Source organism: Excalfactoria chinensis, chromosome 14 (genome assembly GCF_039878825.1).
Source record: "Excalfactoria chinensis isolate bCotChi1 chromosome 14, bCotChi1.hap2, whole genome shotgun sequence".
Lineage (NCBI taxonomy): Eukaryota > Metazoa > Chordata > Aves > Galliformes > Phasianidae > Excalfactoria > Excalfactoria chinensis.
The window spans coordinates 1,974,464-1,991,236 of NC_092838.1; the positions used below are offsets into that span (position 1 = coordinate 1,974,464).

The following is a 16,773-nucleotide window of genomic DNA, read 5'->3' on the forward strand; positions in this document are numbered from 1 at the left end:
CCCACCCTGTGAGTGGGGCGCTGTGTGGAGGCCTCTGAGCCCTGAAAGGGGCCTTTGAGCAGCCTGTGGCCGGAGGGGGAGACGCAGACGGCGCTGCCCGAGGACAATGGTGCTGCTGAGTGCCAGGAGCCGGCAGCGGGGCTGGAAAAGGGGCCGATAGAGCGAGATGGAGAGCAATGCTGCGCCTTGAGGAGCGCTCAGGGCCGCCAGGGAGCTGCTCCAGGCTCCTTCCTGCAGCTCACGTTGCCGTGTTGGGCTTTGCCTGGCTGGTTCCATGAGCCAGGCCTGTGCTCTGTGCGTGGCTGCGGGTGGCTCAGGTGTTGGAGCAGAGCGGGTTGGAGCCTGCAGGCCTCAGGCACACATTGCCCCAGCGTGTCCCAAAGTTGTGTGCCTGGAGCCAGCTGCCCCTCAGCACCCGTGTGTCCCACTGCTCCAGCAAGGAACCAGCTGTACGGAGTCGGGGTGTGATCCAGAGGGGAAAGAAACAGGAGGGCTCTGCAGCCAGGGGGGCGATTCTCCTGCAGGATTCCGTTGCTAGAGCACAACGTGCACCCGTGGGGATCTCACAGCTCGGTTGGTGAAGGGGAAAGGGCTGGCCTGGGTCCAGCAGGGCGTTTGGCAAGAGCTGCGAGCTCCGTGCAGCGTTAGGGAGGCAAAGTTCACAGGCGTGCCACTCCTTCTGGCCAGGAATAGCTGTGAGCGCTGTCTCCAGGGCTGTTTTACAAGCAAGTGAAAAACAAAGCAGCGGGGAGAGGGCAGAAGGCGAAGCATTTTGCTCTGTTAGGCCGCAAACTCCACGCAGCCGGCTGGACTTTGGCTGAGCAATAAGCAGCAGGCTGCAAACACGCCCCTTAGTGACAGGGCTGCTCGTGACTGCAGGATGCACCGAGAAAGGCTGGGGGAGGCTGGGGGCTTCCTTGCAGGACCATCACATGCCCAGATTGACGCTGCAGTGCTCGAGGTCCAACCTCAGCACCTTCTGCATGGAGGAGGTGCTGGTGCCACGGCTGCCGGTGGTAGTGAGCTGAGCACAGAGGTCTCAGCGGCTCTCCCTGCACGCTGCTCCTCACCCCCGTTACATCCTGCCTGCAATGCATCACACCGCAGCCCGCAATCCATCACACTCCAGCCTGCGTCCAACCCGCACACAGTGCGGACCACGGGAAAAGCCACAGGCGTGCACAGGGTGCATCTCTGCGCATGCGCCGCGAGCAGCGCCCCCTGCCGGCGCAGTGCTGCGTGCTGTGGGAGGCCCCGCCGCGGTGCCTGATGGGAGTTGTAGTCACGGGCCTGGAAGACTCGCTGTCCCAGCGTGCCCCGCGCCGCCGCCGTGAGTGCGGGTGCGGGCCGCTCGCCGCCGCGTTACCGAGCCGCCCTCGGGCCGCCGCCGCCGCCATGGGCTCTCTGCTCAGCCGGCGCATCGCGGGCGTGGAGGACATCGACATCCAGGCCAACTCGGCCTACCGCTACCCGCCCAAGTCCGGTGAGGGTCGCGGCTGCGGGCGGGGGGCGGCGCTATGGCCGCTCTGAGGGGCAGCGGGGCTTCCCGCGGGGCCTGGCGCTGCTCGGTGTCCCGCGTGGGCCTCCCCCGGGAGCTGCGTGTGCTGCGCGGCCCCACAATGTCCCGCTGCCCCGCTCCGGGTGTGGGGCGCGAGTGGGGCCGCTTCCCTCGTTCTGGAGCCGCCGGTTGTGGGACGTCGGGGGTGACGGGGAGCGGGACGGAGGGAGATCGGAGCGGGGATCGGAGGCGGTGGAACGTCGCGAGGGAGCGGGGGCAGCGGGACCAACCACCGCCGGCTCCTCACGGCGGTAATGCGGGCTGACACGGCCCGGCCTGTCTGTCAACGGGGGAGTCCGGAAAGTCGGAGGTCTGTGTGCTGGGCCCGGCCGGAGGATCACCGAGGGACCGGCTACTGCGGCCGGCCCGGCTCAGTTTGTGTGCAGAGATCTGTCCCTTCCTGTCACAAATGGGGTTCTGATGTCCCTTTCCCCTTTGGTACCCGCTCATGCTGATTCCTACATCGGTGTCCTGCTGGAGCCCTCCAGGCAGGTGGAGGGCATTGCAGGTAGCAGCTCGGGGCTCCCCACAGGGCAGGTGCAGCTCTGTGCTCACGCTGTCCGGGCTGTGATGGAGCCGGGGCTCCCTTTGGTTTGTTGTGGTGGCAGATCTGAAGCAGAGCCCTTCTGTCGTTGCACCCTGCCTTGCTGCAGGTTTCCCTTTGGTAAGGATGGGGGTTTTCCCAGAGCCTTCTCCTGGTGCAGCTGCTCGGGAGCTGCCGGGCCTGCGTGGCACTCACTGTAACAGCAGAGCTGGCACCCGACACACACTGACACTGTGACAGCATTGTAGATCTTAGATCCCAACTGGATTAATTATTACTACTGCGCACAATGAACCTTAAACTGCATCTTTGAATTCATCACCATCCACTTTTCTTACTGTTGTAATTAGTCGGATCAGTGTTTAAGGTGTGTTGGTTTTTAGCCAGTGCACTCACAGACAGAAGTCGGGGCAGCATCATTGTGTTCCTGGGGTCTGCTCCACACTCACTGCCCCCGGAGCAGTGTTGTCCCTGATGCTGTCACCACGTCCAGCCCCTTGTCCACTGACCAGCAGTTGATTAAAAACTGTATGTATTTTCTTAACAGCTTTGGATGCAATCAGGTGCGTGTTAATTGTGGCTGAACTTTCTGTTGTGCTTGCTCGTGCTCTTCTGGAAAGCATGCTGGCTGTGGCCGTGCTAGGCCTTTCTCTTTGCCTTCTTGAGGTTTATCCAGCAGGGCTGTGTTGGCTTCAGGGAGTAGAGCTGTTGGTACTTACATCGCTTTGTGCAGAACAGATCTGAGCACTTCTAAGCTGGAGATTCAGAGTGGAAGGAGTCCTGCCATTGCCACAGCCTGTCTCATTTTAAGGTGGAGTGTGTTCAGATGGACACTGTCCCCTGGTCCTGCAGTCCTTGGGCTGTCTGACTTGGGGCTGGCAGGGCTGCTGTCTCTTGCACACAGCCTGTAGTGGGTGTTTGTGATTAAATGTGATTCCATTGAGCTCACTGGAAATGGTTCATAAAGTTCTTATGCTAAATGATTGCTAATTATTCCCAACTTGACAATATTGCAACAAGCTCTATGCTGCTCTCCTGGAATAAGGCAGATTTTCCATCTGATGTGTTGCATGTTTGAGTACTTGCCCTGCAGTGCCAGTCTGACACCCCTGCAGGTTCCTGGCTGCCCACGGGCTAACTGTGAAATGCAGAAGCATGGGCAGGGAGTGCTCCCTGAGCTGACTCTACTGCTGAGGCCCTTTGTGGTGCTGGGGGGTCTCTGCTGCTTTCTGTGTCCCATCCCTCTGGGTTCAAGCAGGTCCTGACTCATGGCAGGTGTCTGGGGAAGCTGCTGTGGCTCTGACCAGCTGCTGGCTGGGATTGCTTTGAAGAATGTAGGTTTGCATTCTGGAGCAAGTATACATCCTGCTATGAAGGCTGTGTTATGCAAGGAGAAAGCCACAAAGTGTGGGCATCCCAGTGGTGATGGAAGCAGCAAGGAAGGGAAGGGAACAGGGCTGCTTTACCAGGCAGTACTGAGCGTTGGTATCTTGTTGAGTCAGGGCTGGCTGCAAATGCTGTGATGAATATTCACTTTTCTTCTATTGGCTGTTGGTGTACTCAGTGCTGGGTCGGCTGTGCTCAGTGGGAGATGGAGCTGGTTGTTAGGGAATCTGCCTTGGTCCCAATGAACCAAAGTCGCTGATGAGGGGCTGGCAGATCATTTAGCAGCCTCCTACAGCCAGCATGCAGCAGAGTAATGAAGAGCCCTCCTCTGAAAGTTTCTCGCGTGGTTCTCTGAGGTTCTTGGTATGGTTTGTCTGCATTTCCCTTCCTGCATCCAGCCAGGCGCTGTAAGGTGACTCCTCACTCCCACACATTGCTTTTCACTGGTACCTTTTAACCTCCCTTGCTTTGTGGAGCCTGCAAGCATTGCCGATGCCTGCCTGGTTGGAAGGGAGTTGGAGGAGTGCCCAGCCTGTAGAGAGGAATCAGTGCCTGCATATAATGGGCTAAAAGCAGGTAATGACAAGGAACAGCTCCTGATCCTCGCTGTGCTTCTGTGCTTGGAACAGTAAAACGATCCGTGTCGTTGCATGCAGCCTCGCTGTGTGATGCCCCTATCACTTTAGCAACCAGTGAGCAATGCACCAGTGCTTCTGCAGCTCATTTGTCAGCTCACGGCTTGTTCCAGAGAGCTCACCTGCAGTGTGTGGAGGGCAGGGTGCACGTGTCCTTGGGATGGCTTTTCCCCCCTGGAATAGGTGCTTGCAAGAAAATTGCAGACCTTGGCTTTTTTTGGGGAGCAAAAAGGAGAGAGAGAGATGATGCCTGTGTGAAACCTGCTTTGTTGTTTGGACGCAATGTTGTAATGAAAGAAAGAGCGATTTTAACGGTGAGTGCCCAGGTTGCACCCAGTCTGTCACCTTGCTATTGGCTCATGAGCCGTGTGCATTGTGGCAGTGCTGGGACAGAAGTGCAGTCCCGTTGTCCCTGTTCCTATGCTGTACTCCTGGAGGCCTTCAGCCTCACCTGCTGTTCCTTCCTTGCCACCTTCTCCATTGCTGCTCATAGGCACTTGGCTTATGGCTCAGCAGCAGTTTCTTCCTTTGCCATTCTAATTGCTTTTGTTGATGTGGGTTCTGTTTAGCCCAGGTTGGGATGGCTGGGCACTGTCATGGATGTGAGAGGCCCAGAAATATAGGTTGGGCTGAGCTGAGTCCCACATCAGTGTGATCCTGGATAATCATCTGCTGCAATTCTGAAACATCCTGCACAAGCATTTTCTTCGCAGTTAATCAGATGAAATGCTCCAAAACACAATCCTACTTGACCCACATAAAATGTGAAATTAATTCCTATCCCTCAGCATTCGTCTTGCTTATCTGAACCTCCGTGTAAGCATAAATCACGGTGGTGTATCTCAGCTGGAGGGACTGCATCGAGCTGGCTGTGCTTGGAGGTTATGTGCAGATCAGCACTTTAATTTCTTGCTTCAGGGAGGGGTGGGAATAGGTGGTCTGCCAGTTGGAGTACCCGTATTCCAGGCTGTGGATTCTAAGTGGATTCTGTGCTGAGGTTGGTTGTTGTATCTGGAAGGGCAGACGTGTTTAATATAAACATCTGGACGCTTGTAGGCTGAGCTCAGCAACAGAGAGCACTCATCGTTAGAGCACTGCCAGCTGTGCAGAGAAAGAGAAGCCTTTCTTGAAGCATATAAAAAGAAATCTGTAATGGAAAAAGCAGAACCGTTCATGAAAGCCCTTCCATTTCTGAGTAAATCATGCTCCTAGCTGAAAATCCTTCCATAATGCCCCCATAGCCATTCACACAAATGGCTACTGCTTCTGCCACTCATTGTAAAGCAAATTTTAGACTGTCTGTGCACCTAGAGAAGTGAACGTGTGTTTGGCTCCAAACTTAAAAACCCCACTCTGAAAATTAAAGGAAAATGGTTGGGATGGAGCCTCTTAACGCCCTCCTGATTCTTATTCCTTGGAAACTCCAACTCTGTAGAGTTCAGATGAGTGTTGTCCCAAAGTCTTTGTAGAAGGAAGCTACATCTGTAGCATTCTCACACGTGTGTGTGGCTGCAGTGTGGGGGTATGGGAAGGAAAGCCAAGTGCCCATCAGGAGCCCCTGGGGGTGTGTGGGGAGGAAGCCTGGGCCTTCTCTGGGCGGGTGTTTGTGGGATGGAACTTGGTATCCAGCGCTGGGACAAGGAGGAAGGATTCATTTGAATTGAGAAATATTGGGAAGAGCCTTTTCTTTTCTGGAAAACAAGTTAGAATGGGATCATCTCCTGTAGTGATTTGTTCCAGGGTGATTTTGTTCTGCTTCTGCTGTTGGCAACAACCTTGTGTAGCACAGGGAAGGAGTGAACAATCAAGTATTTTCTGTGTCTTGTGCATTGAGAAATGCATAGACCAGCTGTTCTCCAGGAAGTATGGATTGAACTTTTTTCATAGAAAATCCTGAGCTGGAAGGGATCCGTGAGGATCATTGAGACCAACTCCTTCTGTTTCTTTTTTTTTGTTCTGTTTTCTTTTCCCTAGGAAACTACTTTGCAAGCCACTTCTTTATGGGAGGTGAGAAGTTTGACACCCCTCACCCCGAGGGGTACCTTTTTGGTGAGAACATGGATCTAAACTTCCTTGGGAATAGACCTGTTCAGGCAAGTTCCTATATCCTGTTTTGCACTTCTGTTTCCTACTTATAAAGCATCTTCATCAGTTTTCCCAATTGGAATTTGGAAATATTTTGAGGCTCACAGATAGACTGTGGACAGCTGCCTGCTGCAGTACAGAGAGGTAAAGAGCACAGTTAGGAAGGAGGGACTTCACATGGAAATCCTGCTGGACATGCAATGCTGTGCAGGCAGGAGGAGGCCCACCGAATACCCTGTGCCACGTCTGTATGCAGGGCAGTGATGAAGAGCTGCAGCTGCACAGCATTCCAAGGAAAACAGAAGATGTAGCTGTCAGCTCAATACCCGATGTGCCTGTGGCTGCAGGGACTGGTCTTGCAGTCGCAGAGTTGTGTTATCTGTGTATCTCAGCCTGGGTTCTCTAGCAGACATTCTGGCACTGAATTTCATTTCTTCAGAGGGGAGTGGGTGAGAACACTATTAACACAGTGGGACATTTGCCAAATGGGTTTAAGAGTGGGAGGCTGTCGTGGTCTGCAGTTTGCCAATGTAAGGTAATGCCCTTTGGCAGCTCTGATTAATCTTCAAGAAAAAAAGCACTTGAACAGGCAGCAGCAACAGGGCCCTGTGGAAATTGGCCAGTTTCTCCTTTTGGAATAACTTGATTGCTGTGCATGCAGCGCTGCTGCTGGCCGCAGTGCTGAGCAGTGGGGTCACAAAGAAAGCAGTTGCTGCGCCCCATGGAGTCTCTGCTGCCTGTGGCTGTGGATTGGCACTGTCACATTGGTCACAAGTGGCGTGTTTTCTTTCAGGCTTTGGATCTTGCCACATCGATGTGTTTCTGTGGCCCAAGAGAACAGTGCTACAGGGTTGTGTGCTGGAGCTGCCTGAAGCTCAGCAGGAGCAGCAGTAGGCTGCCTGCTTAGCAGATTCCTCATTTCTATGGAGACACACATATTGATGGTCCCTGATACTCCTCTGTGTTAGTTGTACTCCCTGGTAGCTCAGCATCACCGTGCAGCTCCTGGTAGCTCTGAGTTTGAAGGTCCATACCTCTGATGTGGCTGTGAGGTGTCACTATTGCTGGTTATGTTCCCCATAACCATCAGACTTGAGAGCCTGTGTGGTAGCTCTGCATCTCTGTCACAGAGTTGCTCTGTTCTTTGGAGTTAGATGAATGTTCCTTGATTTGGGTAAATAGTTTGTCAGGTAACATGCATGTAGTAATAAGGCAACAATCATTTGCTTTTGTATTTCAGTTCCCCTATGTGACTCCAGCTCCCCATGAGCCCGTGAAGACACTGAGAAGCTTGGTGAATATCCGCAAGGACTCTCTCCGCCTCGTGAGGTACCGTTACTGCCTGAACTCATTTCATTCAGCCCAGGGATCCGGCACCTGGAGCCAAACTGTCAGTTCCATATTGTTTAGAGGAACAGCTGAATCCCAGGTCTTTGTTGCTAGATATATTCAGAAGGTTCTGGGTACCATTTGAGCAGAGCTTTCAGGCAGTTTGTGTGCTGCTTCATCCCTGGACTTGAGCAATCTGTGGTTTCCGAGATGACCGGTATGTGTCTCTACAAAGAGACTAGAGTGGTAATCAAAGCCTTGGATTTTGCCTGCTATTGCTAGCACAAATGGAATATATTAGTTGGGTCAATAAACTCTTCAGACAGATTCCTTTCTGCATTCTTGTGTAAGGAGAAGCCAGAAAGTAGTTGCTTCTGGTGCAAGTCACTGACAGGGAGCACTGATTGGTCTTGAGTGAAACTTCCTCGGCTTCTTCTTGCTGCCAAGATGAAGTTTGGTCCTGGTGTTATGTACTCATTTAAATGGCTTCTGTCCCATGAGTAGGAAAAGGGGTTCTGAGTAGTCTTGGAGATCTATTACCTTTCAATGCTTTACACTGAGATCTAGGGCCACGCTAACAAAAATGTGACTTCTGGACTAAATGCAATAGTTAACACTTTGACTTGAGGCTGCCCTCTTCTACACAGATGTCTGACAAGCAGAGACCCAGCACAGAGTGCTTTGTTTTGGTCTGAGCACCTGGGCAGATGTCCAGGCTAAGCATTTCCCAAAGGTCCTTGAGTCTCTGAATTCTGTGTTACGGACGCAGGGTTGGAGTGCTGGCAGGGGACCAGGTTCAGCTCTGAGCCAAGGTGATTCTGAGAGCGTGGTGTAATGTGAGTCAGTTGAGTCATAACCAGGCAAAACCTCCGCTTTGTTTTTATCTGAAAACTGACATTGTTTGTTTGTCTTTAAAGGAGCAATACCCGTTGTTTCAAAATCACTTAAACAGGAGAAGAGAGGACTTCTTCAGAAGTAACCCTTGGCAAACTGTTTTGAATGCTGTCCAGCTTTTTCAGCTAAGGGCTGTGAAGTTCTTTTCTAGAACACAGTCTTGCATTCTTCCCAGGCTTGCTGTGGAAAGGGCATTTCATTCTCCTTTCAGACATCCACAGTGCAACAGAGGAGTTGTTGGTGGGGTTTAGTTTAGTTCATGTAGTTCTATCGTTCTGTTTTCTGTGATTTTATATTTTATAAGGTGTTACCTTAGTTTTGTGTCCCTGTAATTCCCAGTACTTTCAGTTCTTTGCCTCATGAACTCTCACAGGCTCTTGTACTGCTGTGTTGGTGCTGACGACAGCACCACCAATACTATTCTATTTCATTTTATACAATGTAGACCCCAAATGGGATTTTAATTGCCAGTCTTCAAGGGCACATTCTGTCATGTGCTTTTCAACTGTTCTGTACTGGAGGCTTTTCATTTCTCCCTCTGTACACATAAAGACACTTGCTGCCCCCTCCAGCTTAGTTCATTGGCAGTTGATGGTTAAGGCTTGGAGATTCTTCCCAGAAGTAAATAAGATACCATTGAACTGAGTGTCTAGGTACAAAGTAGGCTCTGATGGTAACGTCCTTATAGTCCATTTATTTTTCCTTGTGTTTAACTGAAAATTCATTGTTTTTCCCCTGAAGAGAGTGTTGATTCATAATTTGGAATGTTGAACGTTATGGAAGAATGTGAAGAAATGTTCACCCTGGTTTTCCTGCCTTGCTGTCACCAGCCAAAATTCTGAGCTTGGCTGAATCCCGAGTATTTCCAGCAGCTTTGGTGAGAAGCAGCAGTCCTTTGGATGCTGATATTGGAGTTGTGAGTCTTTGCCCATGGAGTGCTTAATTTCTAACAGGATGAGGCTCTGCAGACCTCAGAGGAGGGCAGCATGAGTTTTGCTGTTAAGCGTTGACAGAAGAAAGCGGTTTTGTGTCTGTCTTGTTGCCCCTCTTGGCTCTGGCTCAAGAGCTTTCTTTCAGAGCTGAAGTGCTGATGGACAGGAAAGGTTGTTTGCTCACACCTTGAAAGCACTTCCCACTGCAGGAGGAGGATCAGCTCATCAGGCAGTGTTTCACAGAGCAGGGCCCCCTGGCTCAGCCACTCTTCTCCAATGTGGGCTTTGTACTATGATTAGAGCATCATGGAGCAGAAATGTGAATACTGTTAGAGATGGCAGCCAGTTCTTACTTTGTTCAGTGACTGCCTCAACACTAACTTAATGCATTCATGAGTGTATATCATGCTACAGAGTCACACAGTACTTAACATTTATAATGCACGTCTATTGAGTTGTTCAAAAATTTTAATCTCCTCGAAGGATGAAATCAGATTCAACTTGACCCATTTCTGTAACACTGTCATGGCTGCTGTTAATTATATTTTTATCTTTTAATTCTTTAACAGACAAGCAAAAAGTTCCAGCACTTCCACTGTTTTATCCAGAAGGGATGTCAGACCAAGTGGCCTCAGCTCACTTGGTCAGCCTGCTTTGACTTTTACATCATAGCACTGGATCAGCTATTTGTTCTCAAGGTGGCCGTTCTGTTCTGCTCTGTATGTGTGATTGTTAAGGCTATGTAGTTAGCTTGTGTGCATGACCAAAAGGCGCACTAACAAAGTCACTGGTTTCTAAATTAGTGCATGCATTTGAGGCCACCCTCACATCAGCACTCTCTGTAGGGCTTGACTAAAGTGTACACGGTAAACTTCAAGTACAGATGGAGACAGAAGAGCTCTTGAAATTCCTGAACCACCTCCTTGTATGCCTCATTTGTTGCAAAGGTGGGAGAAATGCAAAATGCGTGGCCCTGTCTTGCTAATCCCCTGAAGTTTACATCCTGCACCATGAGGTGGAACACGGAATGTCTCTGCTTCTCAAAGTCTGCACTGTGGTAGTCCTTGCTTGTCCCCTGATTCAGCTGCTGGCTGGCAGAGCTGCCTATGCAGCCTTTTCTCACATGAACTCCTAGTTATATGGCCAGTGTTTTCATTAATCTCCAGCACCAGCTTGTTACAATGGGAGATGTGCAGGCAGACTTACTGTGGCTGCTGCTGTTCAGAATTTCACCTGCTTGTGTGAAAACAGTCCTGGAATACTCAGATACAATAGAATACTCATTCTGTTACTGGCTGTTGTCTCTTGGCTGCTGCAGATGTTTAGACTGCCCGTTCCTGGGCTTTGGTTTTTTTTTGTACTAGCAGTTTGGATGTATTGTAACTTGATTTACTCCTCTGACCTAAGTGAACCTCTGGCAAAAGTCTTGTTTTGAGTCACTCAGACAGGAATGCGAGTGTGTGCAATACTTATCACAGAACTGCAGGAGTTGGAAGGGACTTCTGGAGATCCTCTAGTCCAGCCCCTCCTGCTGAAGCAGGTTCCCAGGAGATTTAGTGAGGTCACATTAGTACAAATGTGCGTGTCAGGTACTCGATTGTACTGCTCTTCAAATAAAACTTACACCTTCTGTATTAATTTGCTGAAGCAGAACATTTCATTCTTGTTTAGCGTGTTGAGTAAAATTCATAGTGGAATTCTTAATTAGGCAGCGGTTATTACGTCTCAGTGAACTTGGTAAATATGAATTCCCTTGACAGTTTTTAGATTGAATGATGGAGGTGTGCCTGGCCCATTTCGGAGTATTTTCAGCAGTGCGTTATGTTTGTGGAGGCTGCTTAGTGAGGGGAGAGGCCAATTAATGCTGTGAACTTAGAGATGGTGCCAAGCTTTTCCTGAGTAGTTTAGCTGCCTGGCTCTGACCCAGGCATCCTGGCAATTGAGCTAATACTGATAGGCAGTGAGACTGGGACTGGGCAGCAGAGCAGTATTGTGGTACACTTCTCAGAGCCGACCTGCTGCATTCACCATTTCTACATAATACATGAACTGACTGTTGGATCTGAAGTTGCAGAGTTACTGTGGGGTTTGAATTAATGTATGAGAATCTGCTTCTGTTCTGACAATGAGTCGTATCCTTTCTGTCATTTAGTACTTAAGGACAAAGGGAGCTTTTTTCATGGTATGTTGTATTTGCTGTTTGTTCCAGAATCTGCTGGCGTTACCATTGGCACACTTTAACTCACAGCTTATCCACATCTATACCTTGCTGCCCTGCAGCCTGCCTGTTTCATACCACCTTTCTCACTGGATTTGTTGCCTGTGTTTTTAGCAGGAGGGAGGAGTAATATTCTGTTGTGGTGATCAGCCATCACTCAGTGGGATACAGCTGTCTGGTAGCCCAAATCCAAGTTATTGCTTCCTTTTATGTTCACTGAAATACTCATTCTTGAATAGGTTATCATGTATCTGATGCAATTGAATGTGTTAATTCTTGTTCATATAATAAATGCCTCAGTCATGAAGAACATTTCTGCTCCTAAAGTTTGATGTTCAGTAGTTGACCTTGGCGCTTTCCATGGCCATAAGACTGGATGAGATCTCTCAACATCATTGTTACATAATTCACTTCAATAACTTCAGAAAAATCCTGGAACAACCTTCCTCAGAGGAAAGAATGGAAATCTCCTGGGCATTATGGAAGCCCATGATGACTTTTCTGCCCAGAGCCCTTACATTGCAGTATTCCTATCCTGATATCCAAGTAAACTTGGTGGCTATGAAATACCTCATAAAAATGTTCTAATCCTTTGGCATTCTCTTGCAGGTATAAAGATGATGTGGACAGTCCTACCGAGGAGAATGGGAAGCAGAAAGTCCTGTACAGTCTGGAGTTCACTTTTGATGCAGATGCTCGTGTTGCCATCACAATCTACTGCCAGGCTACGGAGGAGTTTGTTGGTGGCATGGCCGTGTAAGTGTTGGGCTTGTGGCACTTGGGGGGATATGGAACCTCTCAGGTGATGAGGCTGTCAAACCATCTTTCCTTTCTCGCCTGTGAAGCAGTGCTGCCACAGATGATGGGAAGTGAATTCTCTTTCTGTTTTATGTACTCTGATGGCTTTGAATATTGCTTTCACTTCCTTCCTGCACAAAGCCAATTTCCTCTCTTGTTCCCTTGTTGGTTTGTCTTTTGGATCTGGGGAAACCATTTTGCGTGCAACAAAGGAGCGGAACTCACAGCTTTGTGCTTTTTCAGCAAGGCGATTTATGAAATTACAGAAGCAAATGCTCCCCTCTTCAAAAATGACCTGCTTTTCCAGATCACACCACTGAGTAGATTTTTGTGTTCCCTGAGGTGGGAGCATCTGGACCATCAAAGAAAAGTTCAGCTTGACATGTTCATACGAGTCTGTTAGGAACTGAGGCCTATCCAAAGTCCTGTTTGGGGGTAAATGACCACCTCAAAACAGGGTATTGTAAAATGGCTGTCAGGAAGATTAACTGCCCAGAAACCCTGCCTGTATGTTTCCTGTCAGGTACAGACTAACCTTTGGCTTGCTGTAAAAAGAGTGGTCTGAGCATGATCCATGGAATCTTCCTCCCATATTTCATTGCAGTAATGTATCTCTACAGATTTCAAAGCCTTTTTATCTAGGTGAGCACATTTAAGCCATTCTAATCAACACTGTGTCTTTCCTCTAAGATTACAAAAAGTTTCCTCTCTTCGCTGAGGGCTATGGTGGCTGAAACTTGCTCTTCCTTGTGTGCACTGGGCACATTTGAGCTTCTGGTACATGACTGCAGGCTTCAATAACCATGGAACAAAAAGTTCTTCTTGTTCTATGGGTAAAGGCTGCAAAAGCTCTTGGCTTTTGCTAGTAGAGGCTTTTGGCTGATCCAGGAGCTCTGTGCACGTAGTGCTGATGGCTTCTGCAGTTGTGCTCTTGATTTGGGGGTAAAGTCGTGGTTTATTTAGGTGATTTGTAGAGGTTTCAGCAGGGAGAAATATGTATGATAAACCATAAAGTGGCTCATGTGCCTTATACAAAGTATAAACGTCCTACTAATGATCAGAATAAGGTGGCTTTAGAAATAAGACAACTTCAGTGCTGCCATACAGATGTGTATTCCTCCAAACTGGAGGATGTCCTGGTCCAGGATTTTGTTAGGCCCCTCTTTTCTGTTGAAGATTGTGACTGCTTTTGTTTAAGGAAGTTAATTAATTAACTCCTTTCAAGTGACTGAAAAATCTCTCCTCACAAACTCGGAAAATCCCTTCAGCTCTGAAAAACTGAGTCTGAAGCAGCAGGGTACCTTAGAAATCCTGATGAAGTTTCCATGTTCTGTCTCTTAGGTCCTTAGATTTCCTGTGAATGTAGTGCTAGTGAAGTGCTGGAATGGCAACCTTGGAGACTGAAGTCCTCTTTTCCTAATACAGGTACAGCGTGGACAGGCAGCTAGTTTTCCTTGTGCTGCCTTGCAGAGCATTCCTTGGTTTTCATCACTAGAAGGAAACTGTTACGGGCTAATGAAGCACACTGAAGGCCTCCATGGCCAGGGTGGATAGCTGTCATAGCTATTGTATAGAACTTATTGTTTCTGGACTCTGTTCACTTCTGTACCTAGGAACTCTGTCCATTGATTGGAGGTGGAAAACACCATTTCTGGTTCACTTAAAAGGATGTTATTTTACTGAATTTTCGTTCCATGTTTCTTAAAGCTTATGCAACAAACACGAATTACCTAATTGCTTTTTAAATTGAATCCCTAGGTACAGTTTCTGAAAGCTAACGTGACCGTCAATTTCAGATAAAAATACATTTTTTTTAAATACAAAGTTTTTTATCCACCCTGTCCATGGTTCACCAAAAGATGGATCCCTGCTCCCATAATGAAGGAGGACCTTACCTGCCTCTGCATGAAGCCAGGATCTGTGGTCAGTGCTCATTTCTTTGCCACGTGTGGCTGATATGACCGGGTTGCCCAGTTAGGATGGAAGCAGTTCCCAGAGCACTAACACTTCATGCTGAAAGTCAGAGCACTTGGATTCAGCTCTTGCTTCCACTGCTGTCCTTTTATTTAATAAATCATAGTTTAATTTCCTCGTAGTATAGAATTGATGAGCTGTCTATTTCTGCTCTGGAGTGCTTGCACAATAAATGTTATAGAAAAATGGGGTGTGGGGTGCTGTACCAGAAGCCAGTAAACGTTTTGAAAGGCATGATCCTGATTTCATGCAGATGTGTAGGTAATAGGGGCTGGGGGAAGTGAGATATAAATATAGACTTTATAAGCTGTTTTAATTCAACCCAGGCTGTGTTTGCATGTGGAAGTGGCTCATGAAGCACATCCTGGGGCTAGTGCAGCTGCCCAAATTAGGCATCTCTGCTTCTCTGGATTTGCTGGCTGCTAGTAAAAACCTTTTGAAGCTCTGATTTCAGCTTTGCAAAGCAGTTCTGAAAGGACAGTGCTGTAATTACGTTGATTTATTATTTTCAAGTTCTAGTGGGGAAAAAGCTGTGAGTATAGAGAGTGCCTTTTTAGTGCACTAGCAGGAATGCAGCTTTCCTCTGCGTGAGGTGATACTTTTCTCCTTTTCTCAGTTTCTCATGGTGCTGACACCTGCATTTAAGTAACAGACGTGTGCAGGAGTTGCACTGCACTGTGTGTAAACCCAAAACTGTGTCTCTTGCTGTCCAGCACTTGAACGGGAAGAAAACTGCTTTGTCATAAAGACACCTTTTTTTTTTCCTTCCACTTTTCCTATATTCCTAAAATGGAAGAAACTTTCTGGACCATTTTCTAAAGCAGAAATTTCCTCCTGGTCCCTGGTTTGCAGCATGGCTCCTTAGAAGTGCTAAAGAAGTTATTCTTGCTTCTTTGCTGGAGGAACTGTGGAACCTGATAGCATCCGAACCTGACAGCATCAGTGCTTCTGCTCCTGTGAAACTGCTGCTGGGAACATCATTATGTTCATGCAATTTGGAGTGGGAGGACGGAGGGGATGTGGCTCTCAGTGAGATGAGGCATTGCTTGTTGTCAAGTTTCTGCTCACCTTGGAGCAACAGCATTCCCTTTGCCTGTGGTCTGTGAGCCTGTCTTTGTGAATGGCTGGTCTCTGTGACCAGAGGGAAGTGTTTCTGCAATCCAGGAGGCCTCCTACTAGAACTGCTTGGGCTCCATCTAAAAGCTGCAGGCTTTATCAGCGTGGGCCTGTCCTGCCTGTACTGACCTGCCTTGTGTGTTCCATACACTCCCAGGTATTGATGCTGGGGGATGTGTTCAGCTGTTCTGCTTCCCAGCCAAGATCTTGGCAACATGTCTTCTCCCAACCACTATCTGCCTGTTGTCCTGATCTGCTGAACTCTGAATTTCACAACAAGCTGTGTCGTTACTTCTTATGGGGTTGTAGTTGACCAATAAAGTGTGAAGACACTGTATGTATGTATATGGGGAAAGGTATCCAGTACTTTCTGGTGCTAATGCAGATGCAGTAGCAGCCTCTTGAACAACATGGGGTATTAGTTTAAATCTGGAGGAGACCGCTGCTCTGACTAGCTAAGTATCTCTTGTCCAGGTAGAGTGAGTTTAAAGAATCTGTAGATGAAAAGATGTTAGTTCTTGGAGGAGCAGCTGGTGAATGTGGGTCATAACAGCATAACAGAGCCCAGATCTGTCTGTGTCTGGAGCCTTTTTAGCAGCATGGAATTAATGGCAAGCTGCTTCTGAGCAGCTCAGAGTCCCTGTTATCCTCAGTTTTATTTGTTGTGGTTGTGTCCATTTTATTTGTTTTTGGGAAACTGCCCTGACAGGACATTTGGTGTGGGGGGAGAACATGGGGTGGGTGTTGAGTCAGGAGGATATTTTAAAGATGGGAGATTAGCGAGCGGTTGGGTTTGTTCTGCTTGGTGAATTGTGGAGCACAGAGAGGAAGTGTGCAAGGGATGACTGGGATGGGACCTGGCTGAAAGGTATGAGAATCTGCCTTAGCATAGGGATGCACAAGCACACAGATGTGTGAGCTACGTCAACTACTTGCTAGTGATCACCTGTAAGTCTGTGCTGTCCCTCACAGAAATGATAAGATAGCCTGAATTGCTTTTCCTTGCCGTGCTAACAGTTCCTAGAGAATAGTAGAAGGACTTTCAGTTTATAGCCTGCCTTTTTCTGCAGCGAATGATTTGTGTGTTTGTACCCTCAGATTTATTGTAGGAGACAGATGTGCTTTTGGGAGCAGGTACAAAGATGCTGATATTCTCTGTTTGCGTGCTCAGCGAATGTATCCTTTCCTTTTCAGGCACAGACTTGATGTGCACACACACTATTAGGTTCCTGGGAGGGCCCCCAGGACTTTTCCAGCTGTGAGTATCCTGCTGACTAGCAGGGAGGGTTGTGTAGTTATAACAT

At 48.5% G+C, this 16,773-nt stretch overlaps 1 protein-coding gene across 2 annotated transcripts in view; it reads left to right on the forward strand.

Moving 5' to 3' along the window:
- The first annotated feature begins 1,288 nt into the window (after window positions 1–1,288).
- MGRN1 (mahogunin ring finger 1) overlaps window positions 1,289–16,773 on the forward strand; it is a 39,234-nt gene continuing 23,749 nt past the window's right edge. The window contains exons 1-4 of one of the 2 annotated variants that reach the window (XM_072349291.1): window positions 1,289–1,483; window positions 6,098–6,216; window positions 7,449–7,537; window positions 12,191–12,337. In XM_072349291.1, coding sequence (XP_072205392.1) covers window positions 1,396–1,483; window positions 6,098–6,216; window positions 7,449–7,537; window positions 12,191–12,337 — 443 coding nt within the window. In that variant the 5' untranslated portion in view covers window positions 1,289–1,395. The remainder of the gene's footprint in view (window positions 1,484–6,097; window positions 6,217–7,448; window positions 7,538–12,190; window positions 12,338–16,773) is intronic. The other variant, XM_072349292.1, reaches the window with a different exon arrangement.